The sequence below is a fragment of the Panulirus ornatus genome, chromosome 30, assembly GCF_036320965.1.
Source record: "Panulirus ornatus isolate Po-2019 chromosome 30, ASM3632096v1, whole genome shotgun sequence".
NCBI classification, from domain to species: Eukaryota; Metazoa; Arthropoda; class Malacostraca; order Decapoda; family Palinuridae; genus Panulirus; species Panulirus ornatus.
The window spans coordinates 2704798-2727699 of record NC_092253.1 but is presented as its reverse complement, the minus strand read 5'-3'; the positions used below and the strand labels follow the sequence as shown (position 1 = coordinate 2727699).

Below are 22902 nucleotides of genomic sequence, written 5' to 3'. Positions count from 1 at the left end.
CAGACTTCATATTCTAAGAAACTAAGTTAAAGAATTATGATCATTATTAAGGAGTGGTCTTCTCAAACTTTATTCCCACAAAAGATACATGTAGGCCCTTGATCCACCCCGCGTAACTTGGGGCGGAATTAGATATGGGTAGATTGACACAATCTTCATGTAAGGATCTTTCTTTACGCCACGTCTGTTGACCTTCTAAAACCTATGAAATATATACAGACTTAGAACGCATAAACTCTATTTCTCTCTCTTTTTGGAATTCCATATTCGTATATAAAACCTAGCTGACAAGAGTAGATATGGGGAGCATTAATCCCACCGGTTTTGAACCAATCAGAATTTTCATTATGTTTAGCGTGAATGACCATCGGCCGTTTGTGCCCTGTAACGATTACCATAATTGAACTCGTGTTCAGAAGTTTTCAGAACCTTTAAGACAGTCCTGCAAAAGATGAATGTTTGAGGTATATTTTACGGTGTGTAATTGATTGTTTAGCATACGTGGTGTAGCGGTCAACGTTTCTGACATGCATTCACTGGCCGCCCAAGGTCGAGTGCATAAGTTCGCATCCTGATTACGGCAGTCGGTCCACAGTCAACCTATCTGTTCAGTCACCCCTAGGGATTGGTCCATAAAATGATTACCTGGCGGGAGATAGCGACAAAGTATATAGATATAAATATATTCTTGTATAAGAAAGAAGATAACAGATGCAACAAAAACGTAAGTGCTGTCAGGGAAGACTAATTTTGAACATTTAATCACCAAAGTTCAAACGAAATTATTGATATGATACACCTAGTTGAAGGGGGTTTTCTCGCGTCTGCTGAGATATTTCGTTCCAAGATGCCTCTACAATTATCCATTTGTTTTAGATTTGACATATTCAGTAAACTTGAGTTAATATACAGTATACAGTGTTATACACAAGAGTGTATGATACATTTATATGGATTAAGTTACGACGTGTATATGAACACCCCATTAAAGACGATGTAGTATACAGGACGATGGAATTTCTTATGAGGGATGTCGTGTCTGTAGCACTTCTGTTTGATGGCGCTCTCAGCCTTCCGCTGGATTGCTCTGCTGTTCATTCCTCATAGCTTCAAACAATAAGATGAAAAACATATTCATGAACAGGATTCTTTCTTGATTTCCTGATATTTTGTTTACTCTTCTAGTTTCCTACCGACATTTCTATGTTCATGGATTAAAATTTAAGCCACCCATTAAAATCAAAACTCAATATAGAAAACGGTTAACAAACATATTTTCTTAAGGGATAACTCAAAACTAGAAGACGCTTCACTATTAATGTTTAAACTGAATATATTTGTTTTATTTGATAGTAAATTAGTGTTCCTCTGTTTCAGATACTCTTTCATGAATATCCAGAACACATTTTTCTAAAAATGTATCTAAATATCAAACCATATTTCTGTTTTCTTTTTTTAAATCTATTTAGCCAAATTCTTTCACGACTGCAAATAACCTTATTTCTGTATCTTTCCATATACGTATAATACACCCCTAAAGCTTGAAATAGAAATCCAAAATGATCAAGGGAAATGAAAGAAAGAGTAGGGTTTGGTAAGTGAAAAAAAGAAAATCTCGAAGTGTAAAGAGTAATAGTGTACGATATAGTGCAGTAGGAAAACGTTAGGTAAAGAAAAATTACTTGAGACGGAGGATGGACGAGAAACGTTTCATGGATAAGAGAAATCTCTGAGGAAATCTTTTGTACATTGTATTCAAACAAAGGGCGGGACCTGCAGCAGATATAAAAATGTATGTGAAGCGCGGTCAAGTATCTGGGAGTTCCAGGAGACAAAATCTTCTCATCAGATTCCTAACACACAAATCTGAATTTGCAATCGATCTGTCTTGCTTCCTGCGGCATTCGGTGCGGACAAAACAGGTTAGTCAGCGTAGTTATCTGCCTTAGACCCCTAGAGTTTAATGTTCAAGTAAAGTCAAACTCTCTAGTCTTGCTTTCCTTGGTTTCTAAGTGGGTAGATAAAGAAAAGTCAGCTGGAGGAGTGCCCTACGAAGTCTTTACATTAACCTGATGAGTTTCAGGAACTGATTAGAAGAAAAAAGAAAGTGTGTTTCTTCGCTCCTTCCATTCATCATCCCTGATGAATTTAGATGGTGAAACTAATTTCCACGGAGGTTGGTGCGTGGATGGGGTGCGCCATGGTGGCCTACGTGCCGAGCTCAGAGACCGACGGGAGTGGTACATCCTCCTGGGCCGTCCGCCACGCCCGTCCTCTGCTTCACCCGCCGGCCGCGCTCCAGTGGAGAGCCGAGACTCAAGTTCACAGCGAAGGTTATGTGTTTTTAGGGTCGCCCGGGACCTGGTGGTCGGGGTCGTACTCTTTATACAACTGTTTGTGTGTTCTGCGCGTCGTACACAATACCTTCCTCCTGCTCCATGATATTAATGCCAACCTATTGTCGTCAAACGCTATCATGACATGATTTTCTACTATACATACATACATACATATGTATATATATATATATATATATATATATATATATATATATATATATATATATATATATATATATATATATATATATTCTCTTCTTATAGGTTCGCTATTTCCTGCGTGAGCAAGGTAGCGTCCGGAGAAATGACTGAGAGGAAGGAAGTAAGACCCTCATTTGGCTCTCTTCTCCGTTTTTTCCTTCGGAAAATAATACAAAAAGGGAGGATCACCAATCCCTTGCTCCCGCCCCTCCACAGAACGGCATCATTATTCTGCTATTAATCGTAGCACAACCCTGGATCTGCAGGGGCCCTCGAAGAAAGGTCTTTGGGTCATATATACAATAATAATAAAAAGAACGTAAGTATACTGAACGTCACCTATCTGTACGTGACTATCCAAACAGTGAATTATGTCACGACTGTGTACATGCCTGACTGCCTACACAAATAACAGATATAGACGCGGCCTTAGACCCAGAGACATTAATCTTCTCATGACCTTCGTAAGACCATATATGTTATCCCATCGGTGTATAAACGTTCCATCAAGCCCATGTGTGCACAGAGTAGTTGTGTACGTGATCCTAACCAGGCATGTATGACTTCGGACCCACGCACGTGTCGCACCGGACTGAGGCAGTGGCATGGAGCACGTGACTGCGAAGACAAGCAGAGTGGCTCGCCCCATGGCGGACCCTGCGACTTTCTTATTTGGTCACGTATGTTCGAAGGACCTGCGTAAGAGTCCTCAGAGTTTATGAAAATAAATGTATGTCGACATCACTCGAGTCAGAGTGAAGCTTGATCGACCGTATTTTAAAGGCTTCTCGAGATGAATTTGTATCATTGTGGTACAGCTATGGTAAAAAGATTCCATGATGCCGCAATTGTAACGCCTTTTCTTGTCCTTTTTACTATGTCATCATTACTATCATTATTATCATAATTTGACAAGAAGCCGATCGCAAAAGCTGTGCCTTCATTTTGGGCACGGTCGAGTCATTCCTTGTCCTTCTTTGATGGTAACATTAACCTGCACATAACAGAAACTCATAACTTAAATCATAGTCAGACATAATATCATTCTGTTGTATAATAATAGTAATAACAATGACGAAAATGATAATGATAAACGATACGATATACACAAGTTTCTACGTATGTTTGGCAGTCACCAGCAGCCTCGAAAACAGGTGAAAGTACAGAACTTTTTTTATCGGTTACCTCCATGGCAGAACATGCCCTAGCAATGTCCATCTCGTGTGAAAGGTAAACAGAGTAAGAAAAGAATGATGAAATCAATCAGAGTTCTACATGTGTCTGTAGCTATGACTTTCGAATGAAGTTGAAAAGTTATAGGAGGAGGGGAAAATAAAAGAAGGGTTTGAAAGTTCCGCTGAGCGTGGAAAGCTTAAAGTCATTGATAATGTACAAGTTTCATGGTCAATTAGAGCGCAGAGTTATGCAAAGTGGAACTCGTGTGTACTTTCTCGTGCGAAAGGGCATAATTCTAAATGTACCGAAAGGATTTATTGTTCGCTATTCGTTAAGTGGAATTACTTTAAAGCCGTCAGAAAATAAGAATGATGTGCACTTCTAATGAGAGGGAGCCATTGGTAGAGTGTATGGCTTCGTGTTATTGGAGCGAAAGAGGAAGGGTCGTTATTATTACGTTGTCTGGAAATATGCATTCGAGCAAGATGGTACAACCCTTGGATTATAATGCCTTGAAGCATAAAAGTCAGGTTAAAGGTCACGCCATCATACCAGAGTGTCGTAACGTCATTCACAAGGGTCGTACAGCCGTGTGCAAGGAGTTAAAAGAATTACCATAGTTGCCTTATTAACATTTACAGTAATTTCTATCATTCTCGGAGAGATAGCGCATGAATCCTGAGAAACATATATAAATAAATAAATAAATGATAATACTAATTAAGATTTATCCCTGGGGATAGAGGAGAAAGAATACTTTCCACGTATTCCCTGTGTGTCGTAGAAGGCGACGAAAAAGGGGGGGAGCCGGGGGTTGGAAATCCTCCCCTTGTTTTTAATTTTCCAAAAGGAGGAACAGAGAAAGGGGCCAAGTGAGGATTTCACTCAGAGGCTCAGTCCTCTGTTCTTAACGCTACCTCGCCAACGCGGGAGATGGCGAATAGTATGAAAAAAAAATAATTAAGATAATATTGATAATAATAATGATAATAATGATAATAATAATGATGATAATAATGATAATGATAATAATAATAATAATAATAATAATAATAATAATAATAATAATAATAATAATGATAATAATAATAATGATAACAATAATATCAAAATAATTGATGGGCTTATTCGATTGAAGTCAAAGACTGAAAATTTACAGAGCAAATGCATAGTCAATGTAGCGAGGCAAGACTTCTGGGATGGACCAGTTCTTGTAGCTGGTCTGTACAGGGTCAGATGGCTTCGATGAGACGGTTAAAACTGCAACTTGAGGACGAGAGACTTCTGATGGCACGAGGTGATTCAGTGGATGTTAGCGCTGGAAGGAAGGCTGGTGATTTCTGAAAGGAGAATTCTCTGGAAAACGGTGAAGAAGTTATATAATGTTAATGTGTTGAGGTGATTTATGAATCCAGACGTGATTAATGCATAATAAGAGGGGGAAGTCTGTTGAAATCGCTCAGCTCTTTCAGTTTCCCATACCACTGGGCTGATGTCGGACTGTTTCAAGTCTCGGTGGGGGATTATTAAGATTTCATTGCAGCGTGTATTTCGAATCAGTTTGTCGTGAAGGGCCTTCTGGAAGTAAGTATCGTTAGGGTAGAAGGTCAGAGTTCATTGTTGCATCACCTCTTCGTACGGGATTGTGATCCAGGGCACGTCAGCTGGATGGAGTCTTACAGTCCTTTCGGACAGCAAACAATGGCAGACATCCGTGAAAGTTTTGACGTTAGTATCCCACTTAGTTTCTAGGCTATCTAGACCTAGCATATCATTCAAAGGATACCGAACAATCCACTGTCCAAATAACCTATCACGGATAAAGGACCGGATGTGTCGGGCTGGGGAAACACTCATCATGACATGACTGGCACTCACCATTATCTCTGCTGGGAAACATCAAACGTCTGCCTCTTCTTAAGTCAAACAAGTCTTTCATGTGAAGGATGTGTGAGACCTAACTTCCACTGACAGACAGCTACTTAAATGATTTAGAATGACCCAATTAAATCACACTTATCCCTTTAAGGCAAATAAGTTTGTCTAAAGGCTTTCATAGGGTGGGTTTCTGTCAGGGACTTATCATAAATGATCGCAGCTATTGTCTATTGAATTTGCCTTTTTGTATTAGGGTAACTAAAACTGCGTGCAGTATTAAGGTGGGGACGCACTAATGACCTAGGAAGTGTCAAGATAAATTTCTTTGATTTGAATTCGAATACTTAACCTATGATAATCTAAATTTTCTGTTCGCTTTATTTATTAGATCTACACAATGCTTATACTCCTTAGGCCTATCAGAAATTAATCAAGGACCCACTTAATGATGGAGAGAAGGCAAACGCGGGAGACAGCGACAAAAAAAAAAAAAAGAATATATATATATATATATATATATATATATATATATATATATATATATATATATATATATATATATATATATATATATGTGTGTGTGTGTGTGTGTGTGTGTACCAAAGCCAAGTGGTACATGGTTTTATTTCTTTGTATATAGGACTTTCTTGATGGAGACAGAGCACAGTAGAGTGACCTATTTCCTAAAACATTGCTCAGGAGCAGCAGCCAGGTTGTGGTGTATGGCTGTTTTCCCGTCAGAAAAGATGGGATTTAGTGTCACTTTATGTACATATTGTTTACATGCATTTGTCTGTGATCCTATGATATCAGTTTCCTTCAGATTTATGGGTTGAGATTTCTTGTCCACAATTTCCATGGGTAATTGTTAACTAAAATTTCTCCTTTGGTATTCGCGCATAAACAATCTGTAAATTTTCCTTCAGAACGAAGTACAACGCGTATGACATTACCAAGGCCTCGATCTATTTCAAATCTTTTGCAAAAATACAGTGAAACAGATGTTATTAATGGAGAATGAAGGGCAGCGCGAAGAGCTTTTCAAACAGGCCACACTGGTCAGATCAGCCTCCCGCTGCTGCCTTTGGCCCCCGACCCCCAAGTCTTAGTTACCTTTATTATCACATTAATTAGATACACTATGACTAAGCTATAATTTTTTCATTATCTATATCTGTATCTGTTTATGGAAAATATGTTTCTACTGAAAATATGAAAATATACGGCGAAAATCGAATTGTGACCAAAGATGCTGTGCCGAGATTATCCACTTTTCCATCTACCGTGAATACCGTACTGAAGTTTAGATTTATCAACTATTCTAATTCAGAAGCCTTTATAAGAAAATCATATGTTCACTAATTCAAAAAAAATCAAATATTTTCTTTTGATATATTTCAGGAGCATTCTGCTCGTTGAAAGCTTATTTTTACGGGTGTGAAGATGAACCGTCTGCCTCTGTCAGCATAAAGTACGGTACAGTGTTTGTTTACGTACCACGGAAGGTGAAGACCAGGGTCGCATCTCCTGCTCCTTTACCTTCGCCTCCCTCGGGTGTATGGTCACGATCGGTTTGTCTTGAACTGTACGGGTGCAAGAGCCAGGGAAGAATAGTACAAGATGGTGACAGCAAGTAACAGGAACAGTGGTGAGACGAAAGAGGATAAGAAAACTTCAGGGCCCAGTCCTAGCAACGGCCACGTCTCTGGTCACTGCGACGACGCTGAGAAGGATGGTAGTGGTAGGTTTTGAGAAATTAATTTCAAATTTATATTGGATTTAGTTGTAAGCAGTGGGATCTGATGGAGTGTGTTGTATGGGCAGTGGTAATGTTATGTGCTACCTGGTCTCATATTCATGTACGAGCTGGGATGCTACTCGGGGAATGTGTTATCTTCGTAGTTAACTCCTTGTTGCCTGAATTTTGATATTATTTCGGGGAAATGCGGCCCTAAACAAAAAATTTTATATATTTTATTTCTTCTTATGATTTTGTGTATGGATATTAATGGTAATTCTTTGGTAATGGAAGTAAGTTTCATCGTCCTTTTTGTCTTTTAAAAAGTATGTATTGTAACAGCACTAATGAAATCCCTTTGATGATTACTCTGTTAGCTGCTTCACGATGTGTATTCAAAAGCTTACTATTATGTGGTGTTATGGAGAATTGCACTGGCAGTCAATCCACAGTCAAACTAGCTGTTCATCCTTTCATAAGGTACCTGGTTTGGCAAGGGTATATATATATATATATATATATATATATATATATTTTTTTTTTTTTTTTATACTTTGTCGCTGTCTCCCGCGTTTGCGAGGTAGCGCAAGGAAACAGACGAAAGAAATGGCCCAACCCCCCCCCCCCCCATACACATGTATATACATACGTCCACACACGCAAATATACATACCTACACAGCTTTCCATGGTTTACCCCAGACGCTTCACATGCCTTGATTCAATCCACTGACAGCACGTCAACCCCGGTATACCACATCGCTCCAATTCACTCTATTCCTTGCCCTCCTTTCACCCTCCTGCATGTTCAGGCCCCGATCACACAAAATCTTTTTCACTCCATCTTTCCACCTCCAATTTGGTCTCCCTCTTCTCCTTGCTCCCTCCACCTCCGACACATATATCCTCCTGGTCAATCTTTCCTCACTCATCCTCTCCATGTGCCCAAACCACTTCAAAACACCCTCTTCTGCTCTCTCAACCACGCTCTTTTTATTTCCACACATCTCTCTTACCCTTACGTTACTCACTCGATCAAACCACCTCACACCACACATTGTCCTCAAACATCTCATTTCCAGCACATCCATCCTCCTGCGCACAACTCTATCCATAGCCCACACCTCGCAACCATACAACATTGTTGGAACCACTATTCCTTCAAACATACCCATTTTTGCTTTCCGAGATAATGTTCTCGACTTCCACACATTCTTCAAGGCCCCCAGAATTTTCGCCCCCTCCCCCACCCTATGATCCACTTCCGCTTCCATGGTTCCATCCACTGCCAGATCCACTCCCAGATATCTAAAACACTTCACTTCCTCCAGTTTTTCTCCATTCAAATTCACCTCCCAATTGACTTGACCCTCAACCCTACTGTACCTAATAACCTTGCTCTTATTCACATTTACTCTTAACTTTCTTCTTCCACACACTTTACCAAACTCAGTCACCAGCGTCTGCAGTTTCTCACATGAATCAGCCACCAGCGCTGTATCATCAGCGAACAACAACTGACTCACTTCCCAAGCTCTCTCATATATATAGGTTAATGAGGTGACCTTGATTAGGGCATTCTGTTGCCCATGCTGTCTCAGCTAACAAAAAAAAGAAAAAATATGGGAGAGAGAATGGTGTGTGAATGAATTTTTTAGGGTTGGTTCTACAGCTTAGACATACAATTTTATGTATGCTTCTGCATTTTAGGCATAATATATGAAATTTGTGAGAACTGCATATTTGGAAATTACACACATGGTATATCGCACATTCAAACTCAACTGCTAGAGGCATCCTGTACAGTATAAGACACATTGGAAGTGACATAGTTGATGGCATAAATTAGATTTGACGTTTTTTGCAAAAGGCAATATTGGTCATTTCTGTCCAAAGTCATGATGGAGAAATTGAATTAACTATTGAACGTTCTTTGAGTACCCCATACAGTTTATACGCTATTTCATAAGATATCATTTATCATGATAACTTTTATGTAGAAGTTTTGTTAGAAGTTTACCTAGTTATTGTCATTGTCAGATTTGGATGAATTTATTTGCTGGAGGCAGTTCTCTCTGATCAGTTGTTTGTTCACTTTTGTTAGGCTTTTTATTTTAGTATGTGGCTCAGTAAGATCCTGGATGATCTCATTAACTAATACTTACGATCTATGTTTACAGAGTTAGAGTTTTGTCACAGGAACCTTTATTATGGTAACAGTGGTTATGTGCAGCTTCTACAGATATATGAATACTGTAAGGGAAAGATATTTTAACAAAATATCTGTGAGTATGCTGTAATAGTAGAAGACACAGTACCATTTAAACATATGTTTGCAGTACAAAACGAGACATCACTGACATGGAATGATTGTTTATTCCTTTGTGCGAAATGTTAAGTAGCCGTGTCAGCACATCAGTACATGTTCTTGAAATTTGGTGTTTTAACCATGGCTCACTGAAGTGAACCATGGTTTTTTTCTTCTTTTTCATCCTAGACATGTAGGCCAGTAGATTGAAAGTTCCACATCAAAGTTGTCTGCATTTGATGTTTTTATGCATTTCATTTGTATTTCAGAAAGTGGTATGCGAGTAGGGAAGGCTTTCCAAGCTGAAATCCCCAACATACTGCCCTCCCATGGTGAGTTGGTTGTTTTGTGTATGCTCATATATATGTTTACCAAATGGTGTCCTACCTTCATATCTGCGATGTATATCAACTGACTTATATTTCTCTCTTGTGTCTCCCCTTGGGAACTTAGCGTGTTTCATTTTCCCCGTGGACTCATAGGAATATATATATATATATATATATATATATATATATATATATATATATATATATATATATATTTTTTTTATTATTATTATTTATTTTGCTTTGTCGCTGTCTCCCGCGTTTGCGAGGTAGCGCAAGGAAACAGACGAAAGAAATGGCCCAACCCACCCCCATACACATGTATATACATACACGTCCACACACACAAATATACATACCTATACATCTCAATGTACACATATAGATACACACACAGACATATACATATATACACATGTACATAATTCATACTGTCTGCCTTTATTTATTCCCATCGCCACCTCGCACATATGGAATAACATCCCCCTTCCCCCTCATGTGTGCGAGGTAGTGCTAGGAAAAGACAACAAAGGCCCCATTCGTTGACTCTCAGTCTCTAGCTGTCATGTAATAATGCCCGAAACCATAGCTCCCTTTCCACATCCAGACCCCACAGAACTTTCCATGGTTTACCCCAGATGCTTCACATGCCCTGATTCAATCCATTGACAGCACGTCGACCCCGGTATACCACATCGATCCAGTTCACTCTATTCCTTGCCCGCCTTTCACCCTCCTGCATGTTCAGGCCCCGATTACTCAAAATCTTTATATATATATATATATATATATATATATATATATATATATATATATATATATATATATATATATATATATATATATATATATTCATGCTTGATCGCTGCTTCCTGTGTTAGTGAAGTTTCCTAGTGCTACCTCATTGATATAGGAAATGGCAATCAATTATAATAGATAAATAGATTAATACCAATATCTGTATATATTTGGTTACTTCAAGATATATGATTCCTTGTCCCCTGTCGTAGAAAGAGTAATGGTTGTAAGTTGCCGTCAGATTGAGAGAGCTGACCAGGAAGTGCTAAAATGGTTCAGACATATTAAGAGGAGGAAAGGAGAAAGACAAACTTAGAGGATCTACCTATCGTAAGTGGACTGAGCATGGTCGAGAGAGTGATAGAGAGAGATGTAAGGATTGGGTGAAGGAGGCTTTTGGGGATAGGGCCCCGAAAGATTTAAGGGGGTGAGAAGCAGGCTTGGTGTAGAATTAATTGGACTGTGTGTTGTACTAGGGATGACATGTTATTAATGGTCTTTATGGTTTCAGGACATTATACTTGATACCTAGAAAGTGGATGTCTGCTAATGAGGCCTTGTTTTTCTGTTCCTGTTGTTAGTTGCTTTGGGAGAGTTAGACATAAAAGAGAATGTTTTATATAATTTCTATTCACTCATGGCATAAAAAAGTGATCATTATACACCATTAAGCACTGTAGTGTCTGGGGCTTGGCTGTAGATGATAGGCTCTGGTTTCTGTTCATTATGCATGAGAAAGAGAGGATGTGAACAAATAAAAACCATTGTGTGTTTGTTTTTAATGCTACTCTGCTAAGCATGGAAGGTCGGTTAGGTATGGTAAAGTATGGACGTGAACTGATGTGATGTATGTTGTCTTGGGTAGACTTGAATTTTTAATTGTATTTATTTGAAAAGATATTGCATCTATTTGACATCGACTTATGCATATGTGATCTTTTCTTGTGTCAGAGCGTCGGCCAGAACAGTGTCCTGAGAGAGCTTTATTAGTATGGGCACCAAAGCTTGAGCTCAACGAAGAGAGTCGTGAGTATCGGCATCAGTTACTTGGACTGTTTCTGTCTGTGACTTCCTTGAAATGTTATAGGGGGTGTAATGATTTAACATTTAATGTTACTGTGTTTTGATTCATGTCAAGTCTGATTTAGGAGGGACAGTATTTTCCTTGTCCATGTGGACTGGGAGATTTGAGAAGCCCATGAGAAAATACCTGTATTTCATTGGTATTTAGCAGCATTGCACATGTCAGAAGAGCTGAATATGGAGAAAATTGTGTCTTTGCCTTTGCTGTTTATAGTTGGCATTACGGAGGGATTACTTAATGTTTCTGATTTAGTCCAATACCAGTGAGAGTAGCCACTAACAAATACAGTTAAAGGGTCCAAGAACATAAACAATAGTGGCACTGGATGCTTGATACCAGTCTTTGAAAGTATACATATGATCTCTTTAGTAGTCTAAAAGCTATCTGGGCTTTTAATAAATGATTTTGTATTTATGAAATTTTGATGAATCTTAAAGGATTTATGGTATAGTTAGATACCTGGAGGTCAGTTAATCAACTCTTTTGCAACACTTTGTTCCGTCCTTCAAGATGGGAATGATGAAGGTAATGCTGTACGCCATAACCATTGTAAAACCATGACACATTCATGGGGCACCCAGAGTTGAGCACAATAGGTTCAAATCCTGGTTGCAGTTGGTGGTCCACAGTTGACCCAACTGTTCATCCACTCTTAGGGGTTGGTTGACAAACTGGGTACCTGGCTCAGGCTAGGATTTTCCCTCTTGGGCTCAGTCCTCTGTTCTTAACGCTACCTTGTTAACACGGAAAATGGCAAATATGTATGAAAATATATATATATATATGTATATATATATATATATATATATATATATATATATATATATATATATATATATATATATATACATATATATATATATATATATATTTTCATACATATTTGCCATTTTCCGTGTTAACAAGGTATATATATATATATATATCATCAATGGGATGGCCTCAGTTGTCCGTGGTGTCTCAATGAGATGGCCTTTGTTTGGTACCTCAGTTTCCTGTACCATCTCAGTTAACACAAGAAAAGACTCAGAGGGTATAGTATATGCTTTAATCTCATGATTTGTTTAAGTGCTTATCTTTGATAATGTTTAGAAGACTGAATAACCTCTGAGCTTGAATATTTATAATTATCTCATGAAAAATTCTCTCTCTCTCTCTCTCTCTCTCTCTCTCTCTCTCTCTCTCTCTCTCTCTCCCTCCCTCTGCACCAATCACCATGGCATATATTTTAAGCAGAGAGGAGGAATGAAGGTACTCACTTCATGAAAATACTACAGACTTTCTCCTTGTTCATGTCTCATTGCATAAGAAAAGTATTCTAAGTATTACTTTTGTAACTTTTCCCTGAATGTTTTTTCTTTTGTTTTTTTTTAGAATTGATGGCTTTCTATATTTTCAGTTGAACAATATATATGGCTGGCAAAAGACAAATACGGGTATAATGCTGAACAAGCTCTTGGAATGTTATTTTGGCACCGGCATGACCTAGAGAAAGCAACAGCAGACCTCGCAAACTTTACGCCTTTCCCAGATGAGTGGACCACAGAGGATAAAGTCCTTTTTGAACAAGCTTTCCAGTTCCATGGCAAAAGTTTTCATAGAATTAGACAAATGGTATGAAGAATTTTGTTTTTTATTTATTTCCAAAAGATTATCAATGAATCAAAAATATTGCATTTGCTATGACACTTAAAACTCTTAGAATAACATGGATGAATTTACTCTAGTATTATGCAGCAGTTGAAGTTTTAAAAGTACTGTGTAATTTCTCTTGAAGTTTGAGATACAAAAATTATTGGTCTTCACTGTTTCAACTAGCATCTAAATCGCTGTACTGCTCTCAGATTTTCTCCATTCAGACTTTTGCTGGACTCCACCTGTTTGATGTTACATCTCAGGTGAAAAGTCACCTTTGGATAGGCTGTTTCATTATTTTTTGACAAAACAGAGTACAGACTCATCAAAGAACTTCTCACTTAAGAGTCCATCCTGTCCCTGCCACTGGTTATAGTGCAGCTTTGAAGATGCAGAAGCCTTTGGTGTTGGATGATAATATAGTATTTTCTTTAATGAATATTAAGGATAAACTTTTAATCTCAAGACCTGGTGTATGTTGTACATAATTATATGCTGCATTTATTTTTCAGTTACCAGACAAAACAATAGCACAGTTAGTGAAATATTACTACTTGTGGAAGAAAACGCGACAACGTAGCTCATTGATAGATAGACATGCTCGCAAACACACTGCCAAGCTACAGGTATTACATTAGTCTTAAGTTCATTATATCATGCTCAAATGTTGCAGAATGTATACATTCTTGATTTATTAGAGAACAGAGTTCTTGTATTTTGATAGTTTCAGTATATGATGATAGATGACAATGTTTTTGTTATCTTCACTGGCCACTGCCATAATGAAGGGTTTATGTTTTTGTTCTAATTTTTTGCTGTATTATACATTTAATCTGTTTAAGATTAAATGTGTTGACTTTTTATTCAAGTGATAGATCTTTCTGGTCTTGACTAGGTCCTTAAACAAAATCTTATCCCGCATTTTATGCAGTTTAGCCTTTCCTCTTCTTTTCTGACCAGATCAGTCTGTAACTATCTATCTGACTGGTAAAACCACTCTTTGGCATCTTATTTTCCTGTGATTCCTTGTGTAGTACCCTTTCCCCTTACCTCCTCATGCTGAACCTGTGCCCTCACCTACAAATTTATTGTGCAGGATCTTCCAAAGTTCTATCCCTGGTACAAGTAGGCAAGGCTTATGTATCAGATAACATACCTTCTCATGTTATAATGGTGAATGCCTTTGAGCTGGCCTTTGCTTTCCATACTCGCCTGTTAGTATTATTATTATTATTATTATTATTATTATTATTATTATTATTATTATACTTTGCCGCTGTCTCCCATGTTAGCAAGGTAGCACAAGGAAACAGACAAAAGAATGGCCTAACCCACCCACATGCACATGTATATACATACACGTCCTCACACGCATATTATATTTGTCTAAAAACCCAGACTTTCCTTTCTTCTTAGAAACATGCCTTGGTTCAGACTGCCCCAAAGAAAAGAACTCTCCCTTGATCTTCGAGCTATTGCTGTATTGCTCTCACTTTTGTTATTTTCAGAGTATTTAAAACTCTCCTTAACTTTCACTCCCTTAAGCACTTAGATTTTCATTCCCTTCCTTCAGATCATCTAAACAGTTTTCATGTTGCAAAAGCTGCTGGTGATCTCTCATGTTACCCACCTGTGGTCCTCTTTTAGGGCTTTAGGTGAGTTTTGTTGTGATCCTTAACTCCTCCCGAGCATTTGATGAGATGTGGCACAGGTCTTTTCTCAACAGACTTGCTTCCTTTGGCTTTTCTACTTCAGTCTGTTATCTTATAAGTTGTCAGCTTTCCATTTGTTGTATTGCAGTAATTATTGAGAAAGTGATGTCTTACCCTGTCAACATTGGTGTACTTTATGATTCTCACTTGTTGCTCATCATCTTTCTTTTATCCACAGAGTGTCTTTAATTGAACCACTAACCTTATTCTCTCTTATGCTGACAGTTCCATTCTCCATACCTCAGCTCACTTTGCTACCCTTCCTCACGCCAATGCTCTTTTTCTTGCACTGAACATTTTTTTTTTCTTAGTTTGAATGTATTAAGTGTTGAGGAGTTGGCAAGCAATAACCAGCTTAAATTTAACATTACAGAAACACAATATCTACCAATATCTTAAACTAATTCTTCCCTTTCTTGTACTGTTAAACTTCAAAGCAATACAAATTCACCCTTTTGATAACATAGATATGTTGGGAATATCCATAAGTCTCACTTTATCTTGGACCCCTCACATGTTGAACATAAACACTGCCTTCCAAAAGCTAGGATTTTTTTTTAACTAAAATGTTGCTGTCATGTTTCTTATGAGTAGATGTCCATATTGACAGGATCTCATTTGCACCACTCACATATTAGGGGTGGCTCTTCTTTCACTCTTATCCAGAGAGGAATGAATAGCTTTCTGTATTTAAAGCCCCTCTTCTATCAGCCTTTTGATAACACAGATATGTTGGGAATATCCATAAGTCTCACTTTATCTTGGAAACCTCACATGTTGAACATAAACACTGCCTTCCAAAAGCTAGGATTTTTTTAACTAAAATGTTACTGTCATGTTTCTTATGAGTAGCTGTCCATATCGACAGGATCTCATTTGCACCACTCACATATTAGGGGTGGCTCTTCTTTCACTCTTATCCAGAGAGGAATGAATAGCTTTCTGTATTTAAAGCCCCTCTTCTATCAGCTCCCTTCAACAATCCCTTTCTATCTGCTAGCAATTTTCTATTGGTATTGTTTCAGTTTTTTTCTCAAATGTTGTCTGTGTGTTCCAGCCCATGAGACTTGGACCTGAAATGTGTCTGACTGCTGCTTCCCAAAATTTCTGAGTGAAGGGCACTCAAGGACTGACCTTTCTGATACTCCCTTTTTTCCTCATACAGTGAAGATGTGAAATTCTCCTCAGTATTTAGTAATCTATTCTATATCCTTTCACATTTGAGAGCTAGGACTACAAACATCTGAGGAACCTAGAATATTTGCTCATGTCCTTTTTTATGCTCATTGTCTTGTCCATCACCTGAGATGGCCTTGAGACATATTTTAACCCATCATGCCTGCTGTTATGATATAAGAACTGAAAAACACATCACTTCCTCCAATTTTTCTTCATTCAAACTTACATCCCATTAACTTGTCCCTCATCCCTACTGAATAATAACTTTGCTCTTATTCACATTTACTCTCTACTTATTCCTTTCACACTCTGTGGTAACATATGAATATACTTCTGGGCTGTCAAATGCAAAGCTGCTTGTGTTGTTTGGGCTTAGCATAAAAAGTTTTATCTGAGAGCGTGGTTTAATGATTACATTTGTACCTGATTATCTTCTCATTAGAGGCTTAGAGTACAAAAATATGTAAATCTTGTTTTACCCTTCTCTATAGCAAGTGTCCGAGGGTGGAGTAGGAGACAGCAGTGGAGATAGATCAGAGGAGGACGAAGAGGGAAGAAGTGGGGAGGAGACTAAAACTTGCTCCAACTGCACCATTCCAGCAACAGTACTCAGTGAATCACCAAAGGGTCTTCAGTGCGTCACCTGCTATAATCACTGGAAGTAAGTATCAAACAGATGAAGCCTGTATGCATACCAGTCAGGAAGATAGTTCTCAAAGTTAGAGTTGTGTAAAATGTGTAGAAAAGGTATCTTTACTTATCATATGAAATAGTTGTAAATTTTTTTGTATTTGAAAACAAACTGTGGAGACCATACTTCCAGATTTGTCTTAATGAAACAGTTTAGGCTGTATGAATCACAAAACTCAACTTTCCTGAAGAGTGATTACCTCAACTACTGGCATAGAATACCTTGTCATTTTACAGTAAGACACTGTTTAGTACAGAGTCACAGTATGTCATTTTGTAGCCTCTCATACTTTGACCTTTAGGAATGCATACTAAGTGCTAATGAAGTATAAAGGAGCTTTATTTATTCCTTTGAAAGTAATCTTCAGTTTTTGTTTATCTGTTCTTTTGTGAGACCCATGAATATTCTGTCATGGTTGCTTTTTTGTAAGTTGATTTATGGATGCTATTTTATGTAAGTTTAGGCAAGCTACTGCCACTGAGGATGGTTAACTGGAAACAAAGTCAATGTGTCTATCTTTCTACCTGTATCCATGATGCCCATTCCCTCCAGGAACTCCCATCAAGGGGGTTGCCTCAGCAAAAGAGCCTTCACTTATCTCTATCCTTATGTTCTTCCTTTGCATACACCATTTCACACATTCTTCACCCATTTCTCTCACTCCAGTACTCTTCTACTTTATTTCCCCATGTCACAAGTGGTCTTCCCTCACACCAACTGTTTTATTCATACTATCATACACTCTCTCTGTAAACTCCTCATCTTGCATTCTTTCTACATGCCCAAACTACAAAGTATTTCATTTCACCCACACTTCAATTCATTCCCTTTGCATTCCTTGCCATACCAAATCTCTCATACACCTACTTATTACTTCTTCATTCCATCAAGTCATATCACATACTCCTCTCAGATAACTCATTTCCACCGTCTGGATTCTTGCCCTCTTTGACTCAACCTGTGTCCATGTTTTGGCTGCATATGTCAGGGTCTGGAGGACTGTATTGTCCCTTAAGCTTTCTTTACTTCCGTACTTACCTCTACACTTCATTTTTGTATTGACCTAATGACTCTTCTACTCTGTATGGCTCTTCCCCATATCTCTCCCTCCATATCACCAAACTTACCAAGGATGGCTCCCAAATCATTCTGTCACCTCTTCCAGTCTCTCTTACTCCATTTCTGTTGCACAGTTTAGATGATTTCTTCTCACTTCACAGGGCTTTGCAAAAGCTATGATTTCACTGTTTCCTTTCTGACACCATTGCTTTATTTTTACTCTCATTTATCTTCAGTCTCCTATTCTTACACATCATAAAACACAACCTTGTGCAATCCTCTTCACTGGCAGCAAATAGAACATTATCATCTGCAAATTGGCTCGTCACTTGGCACTGTATGGTGTGAATAATGCAGTCTTATCAGCTTGATTCATGATTGGTAGGTTCTCTTTGAACCATTGGTTGAGGGGTATATGATCACTCAGTTACCAAGGCACAGTAGTTTGACTTAACAGTTTTTGGAGTCTGTTCTATGTTTTGTAAATGTAAACCTGGAGGTAATATTTGTTTTATTTCATCATATATTTCAGCACAAAAAGAAATCTGTGACACTTAAGTAAAATTTTTCTTCTTTTGTCTCTTATATTACTTAATACTAATAAGATATAGATATGTGATTGTAACATAATTTTTAGCTATAATTTTTACAGCCAGCACTAATGGAAATTTGCAGTAATTGTCAAGTGAATAGACTGGGATTTTGCAGGAAAATGGGCTGCCTGCGACCAACGGTGGGACCCATGAAGAGAGACAAACAGCTTATAAAACATAAGCGAAGGCCACCTCGTGGCATGCATATCAACCATGAAGTGAGTGCCAGGCTACTGGCTCTTTGAACTGTATATAACCATTGTAAAAAAGAACTGATTGGTAATATTTGTTTAACACAGTTTTGTAATTAAAGGTTTGGATATTTTAGGTAAAACTGCTAAAGCTAAGATTTATTTTCATGGTTTGAAGTGATGCACTGTGATTGATATCCATTTTTATGATAATGGGCATCTTCATGATATATCTGTCCAAGTATCTTTTCTGAATAGTTTTAGAAATTTACTTTGGAAAATCTCTTAAGTTCATCTTAAGCTAATATATATTTAGCACTATTTTCTTTTTACCAAAGCCCACGTGTAAGAACTTAATAAAGAAACTGATTGAACTCATTCTGTATTTGCATTTTATGGACATAGGGGAGTAGATATAGTGGAGAATGGATGAAGCTAGGCTAGACACTATTATGAGGAAAATTAAAAGATAGAGTGGTGATGTGATTTGGACTTGTAAAGAAGCCGAGTTATTATGATTCACTAAAAGGGTTTATTTCTGTGGTGAGCAAGATTAAATAAAACACTAAAAGGTAAGGTGTAGGAAAGAATAAGGGAGTATGTACGATAATGGTGTCAGTGTGGTGGAATAAATGAAAAGTTAAGGGACTCACATGATTTATGAAGATTACTCTTGAGACAGTGTGCCATGTAGCTAGGAAATGCATTCTAAATTTGTGTTAAGTATTTTTTTAAAAGCCAGATTGCTTTTCCTGCCCTAGTGAGGTAGCCTCAGGAAGAAGTGAACAATAGCCTCATTTGCACTCACTAACTTTCTGCCTATTATGTATAATGTAGAGAAACCAGCACCTACCATCCACAGCCATACCCCATACACTATGCCACACTTAACTTTAAACATGAATTCTCACTTTTGGACATCAATAATTGAAGCTGTTACATTGATTCTTCAGTCTGCCTGTATGTTATTTAGTGAACACCACCCATATCCAGTAGAATATAAAGCTGATAAGATCCACTAGCCACATTTTGATGAGCTTTAAGGAGTACCATCTATTGCAATAGGCCACAAGCAGCTCACTGCATGGGTATCATACTCAAGCCTGCTAAAGCACCTGCAAATGAATTAACTTTTCCTTTGTTTAGTGAGCTCTTCAGTCAGTAATTTGTCAGTCCAGCTTTGAGATAATGCAAGTTCCTCAGTACTGATTTCTTATAAATGATAAAACAAACTGAAAGAAACTGCTTTTGTCAGGTGTTTAGTGAGTTCCTCAGTCAATGATTTGCCGATGTAGCTTTCAGATAATACAATTTTCATAGCATTGATTTCTTAGGAAGAAGAATAATGAAAACTAGAGAAAACTACTTTTGCCAGGTGACTCTTCAGAAGGTTTATGTAATGCACAATAAGCGTTGTTTAAGTTTTCAGTTATATGCTATGAAGTAAATAGACCAAGCCAATTAGTCCTAATCATTCTGTGGTTCTTCCAGTGCTTGTGTCAGTTTTGCTTGTTTCATCTAGTAATGAATATGCATAGAAATTTCGTCATGACTACTAGCATTCTCAGTTGGCTCTTTGTTAAGACAATGGTGATTTTATAATAGCATCATAATATCCAATTTTTGAATGAAAGTTTTTGTCAGCTGGAAAGCTGACATAAATGTAAATAATGTAAGACATAAGTAAGACATGGTATCCAAAATTAGAATTAAAAGTGCTCAGACAGGGCTTTACTGTAAAGATTCAACTTCATAATATAAGCAACATTGTATTTTTTAAGTTATTGCTCCAGGATCCCTATTTTGTGGCTCCTGAAGCTGAAAGACTGCAATCTTTTTGCCAAAAATCTATACTCATTTTGCATCCTCTATGAATTTTCACCTGTAGATCAGTAAAAGGGTGGTAGCTCTGATGGAGGTTACCACCTCACGTAGAGTGAAACATCCCCGCTCATAAATGGCATCATTTGCTTTCTATCTTACTCATGAGGCATCATTCATACTGTACAGATATCAACAGAAGAAAACCAGTTTATAGTAAGAAGGTTCTTTCTCCATTGTGACAGGCTGTAATTTACCAAATTGTGTAGAATATCCCACCAATTGTATTCTTATTTTGAAGGTTTATAGGGCACATAGATAATGAAAAGGTTTGCAGGCTAGAATATCATAGCATCGGTTTGTTGAAGTACTTGTGGTCTGTCAGAAGTAACTAATGCTGGTTGTGGCTTGGTTTGTTTTGATTAATGGATCCTTAATTAGATTTGTAGGCTCTGTTGGACATGATTGGTGTTTTAACAGTGAGGGATCAGTTTGACATCTTAAAGCTTATTCCTGTGGTAAAAGTATCTTCTCATTTGTTAGAGCTGATTTTCTTTTCATCTTGCTCAGGATTTGATGGCCATGGTATCCTCTGGTCCTCCTGGTCCCCCTGGGACACAAACCCCCGGCCAGCAGCTGTTGCGTCACATGGAGAATGAGGTCATCGCTCTAAAGCGCCAGGTCAGCTAACTCTCAGCTTTGTGTGTATAGGTGTGCAGTAGCCAAGGTGTTCAGAAAAGAATTTGTATCCTTTACTCTCAGGTAACTGCAAAATTGTGTATTTGGTAAGCATACAGCAAAAGATCTTGAAATCAGACTTGGGGAGGACTTTTTCAGTTTAGCAGAGTTCTGGTTGACTAAATTTTTTCATTGCAAAATTGTAATGCAATAGAAGCGATTATTTACAGCAAACTGCAATAGTTTTGTGAGGTTATGTTCTTGGTTATCACACCAACTAGTGTTTTGTATTTTAGTTAATGGGGGAAAACGATTGCATCCCAGAATAACACAAAACAAATAATCTAAGTAAGAGAAAATAATTTCATACTTGAGTGTCACAGTTTCATGTGCTACATTCGTATCCATTTGTCGTATTTTGACATGATTTTTTTTTCTATTATAACTTAATCTTTGTATGGGCAGAGATTGCAAAAGTAAGGATGTGCTGCTTGGGAATTTAAGTTAATTGGGGAAAATGATTGCATCCCAGAATAACACGAAACCAGTAATCTAAGTAAGAGAAAATAATTTCATACTTGAGTGAGTGTCACAGTTTCATGTGCTAGATTCGTGTCCATGTGTCGTATTTTGACGTGATTTTTTTTCCTATTATAACTTAATTTTTGTACAGGGCAGAGATTGCAAAAGTAAGGATGAGCTGCTTGGGAAAAGGCAGTTTTTGTCATATTTGGAGTGACTAAGTATGTTGTGAATTTGGAATGAAAATATGCAAAACTACCAGACTGTACTGCATTATAGTTTTGAATATTACAGTATTGCAAAATTTTATGAGATGGTAAATCAATATTATAAATGCAAGCATACAGCTAGTGTGTATTGGAACTGGAAAATATTCAACAGCGCTATGAAAGCCTGTGACTGATGGGACAAAAGTTTCTCAACTTTATCATATGCTGACATAACATGCCAAACTGAGTGTTTTGTGTCTTTGCAGCACTATATTTGTTTTTGTGTTGTACAGTTTTCATTTATTATTATTGTTGTTGTTGTTGTTGTTGCACAAAGGCATGTGATCTTACCATAGCTGTTTAACGTGTTTATAGATGGAGTGGTGAGGGAGGTAAATGCAAAATGTTTGGAGAAAGGGGCAGGTCTCCAGTCAGAGAAGGGTGGAAGAACCTTGGAGGTGAGTCTGGTGGTGTTTGCTGATAACATGGCTTTAGTGACAAGCATGAGTATGAAACTGCAGAGGCTGTTGTTAAAGTATGAAAGTGTTTTTGAAAGGAGTGAGTTGATAGAAAATATAGCTTGAGGATTGATTGTTTTGATGCATTCTTCTTCCCTCGAACAGCTAAGATGCAACATTCTCTATCTTCTTTTGTCCTTCATATAACCTTTCTTCACTTCATAGTCAAATCTATAAACTTTTTTAGAGCCTTGCTTAATTTTACTTTCTTTCCCCAAAACTTTTTTCTTTCATTCAAAATGGC

The 22902-nt window shown here is 37.7% G+C and overlaps 1 protein-coding gene across 4 annotated transcripts in view; it reads left to right on the top strand.

Moving 5' to 3' along the window:
- The window catches only part of LOC139758323 (REST corepressor 3-like), a 63943-nt gene that overhangs the window by 26802 nt on the left and 14239 nt on the right, over nt 1–22902 (top strand). The window contains exons 3-10 of one of the 4 annotated variants that reach the window (XM_071679576.1): nt 6996–7335; nt 9909–9971; nt 11718–11792; nt 13250–13464; nt 13998–14111; nt 16868–17037; nt 18835–18937; nt 21302–21412. In XM_071679576.1, coding sequence (XP_071535677.1) covers nt 7215–7335; nt 9909–9971; nt 11718–11792; nt 13250–13464; nt 13998–14111; nt 16868–17037; nt 18835–18937; nt 21302–21412 — 972 coding nt within the window. In that variant the 5' untranslated portion in view covers nt 6996–7214. Of the gene's footprint in view, nt 1–6995; nt 7336–9908; nt 9972–11717; nt 11793–13249; nt 13465–13997; nt 14112–16867; nt 17038–18819; nt 18938–21301; nt 21413–22902 lie in introns of all 4 variants that reach the window. The other 3 variants (XM_071679574.1, XM_071679578.1, XM_071679577.1) reach the window with 3 other exon arrangements.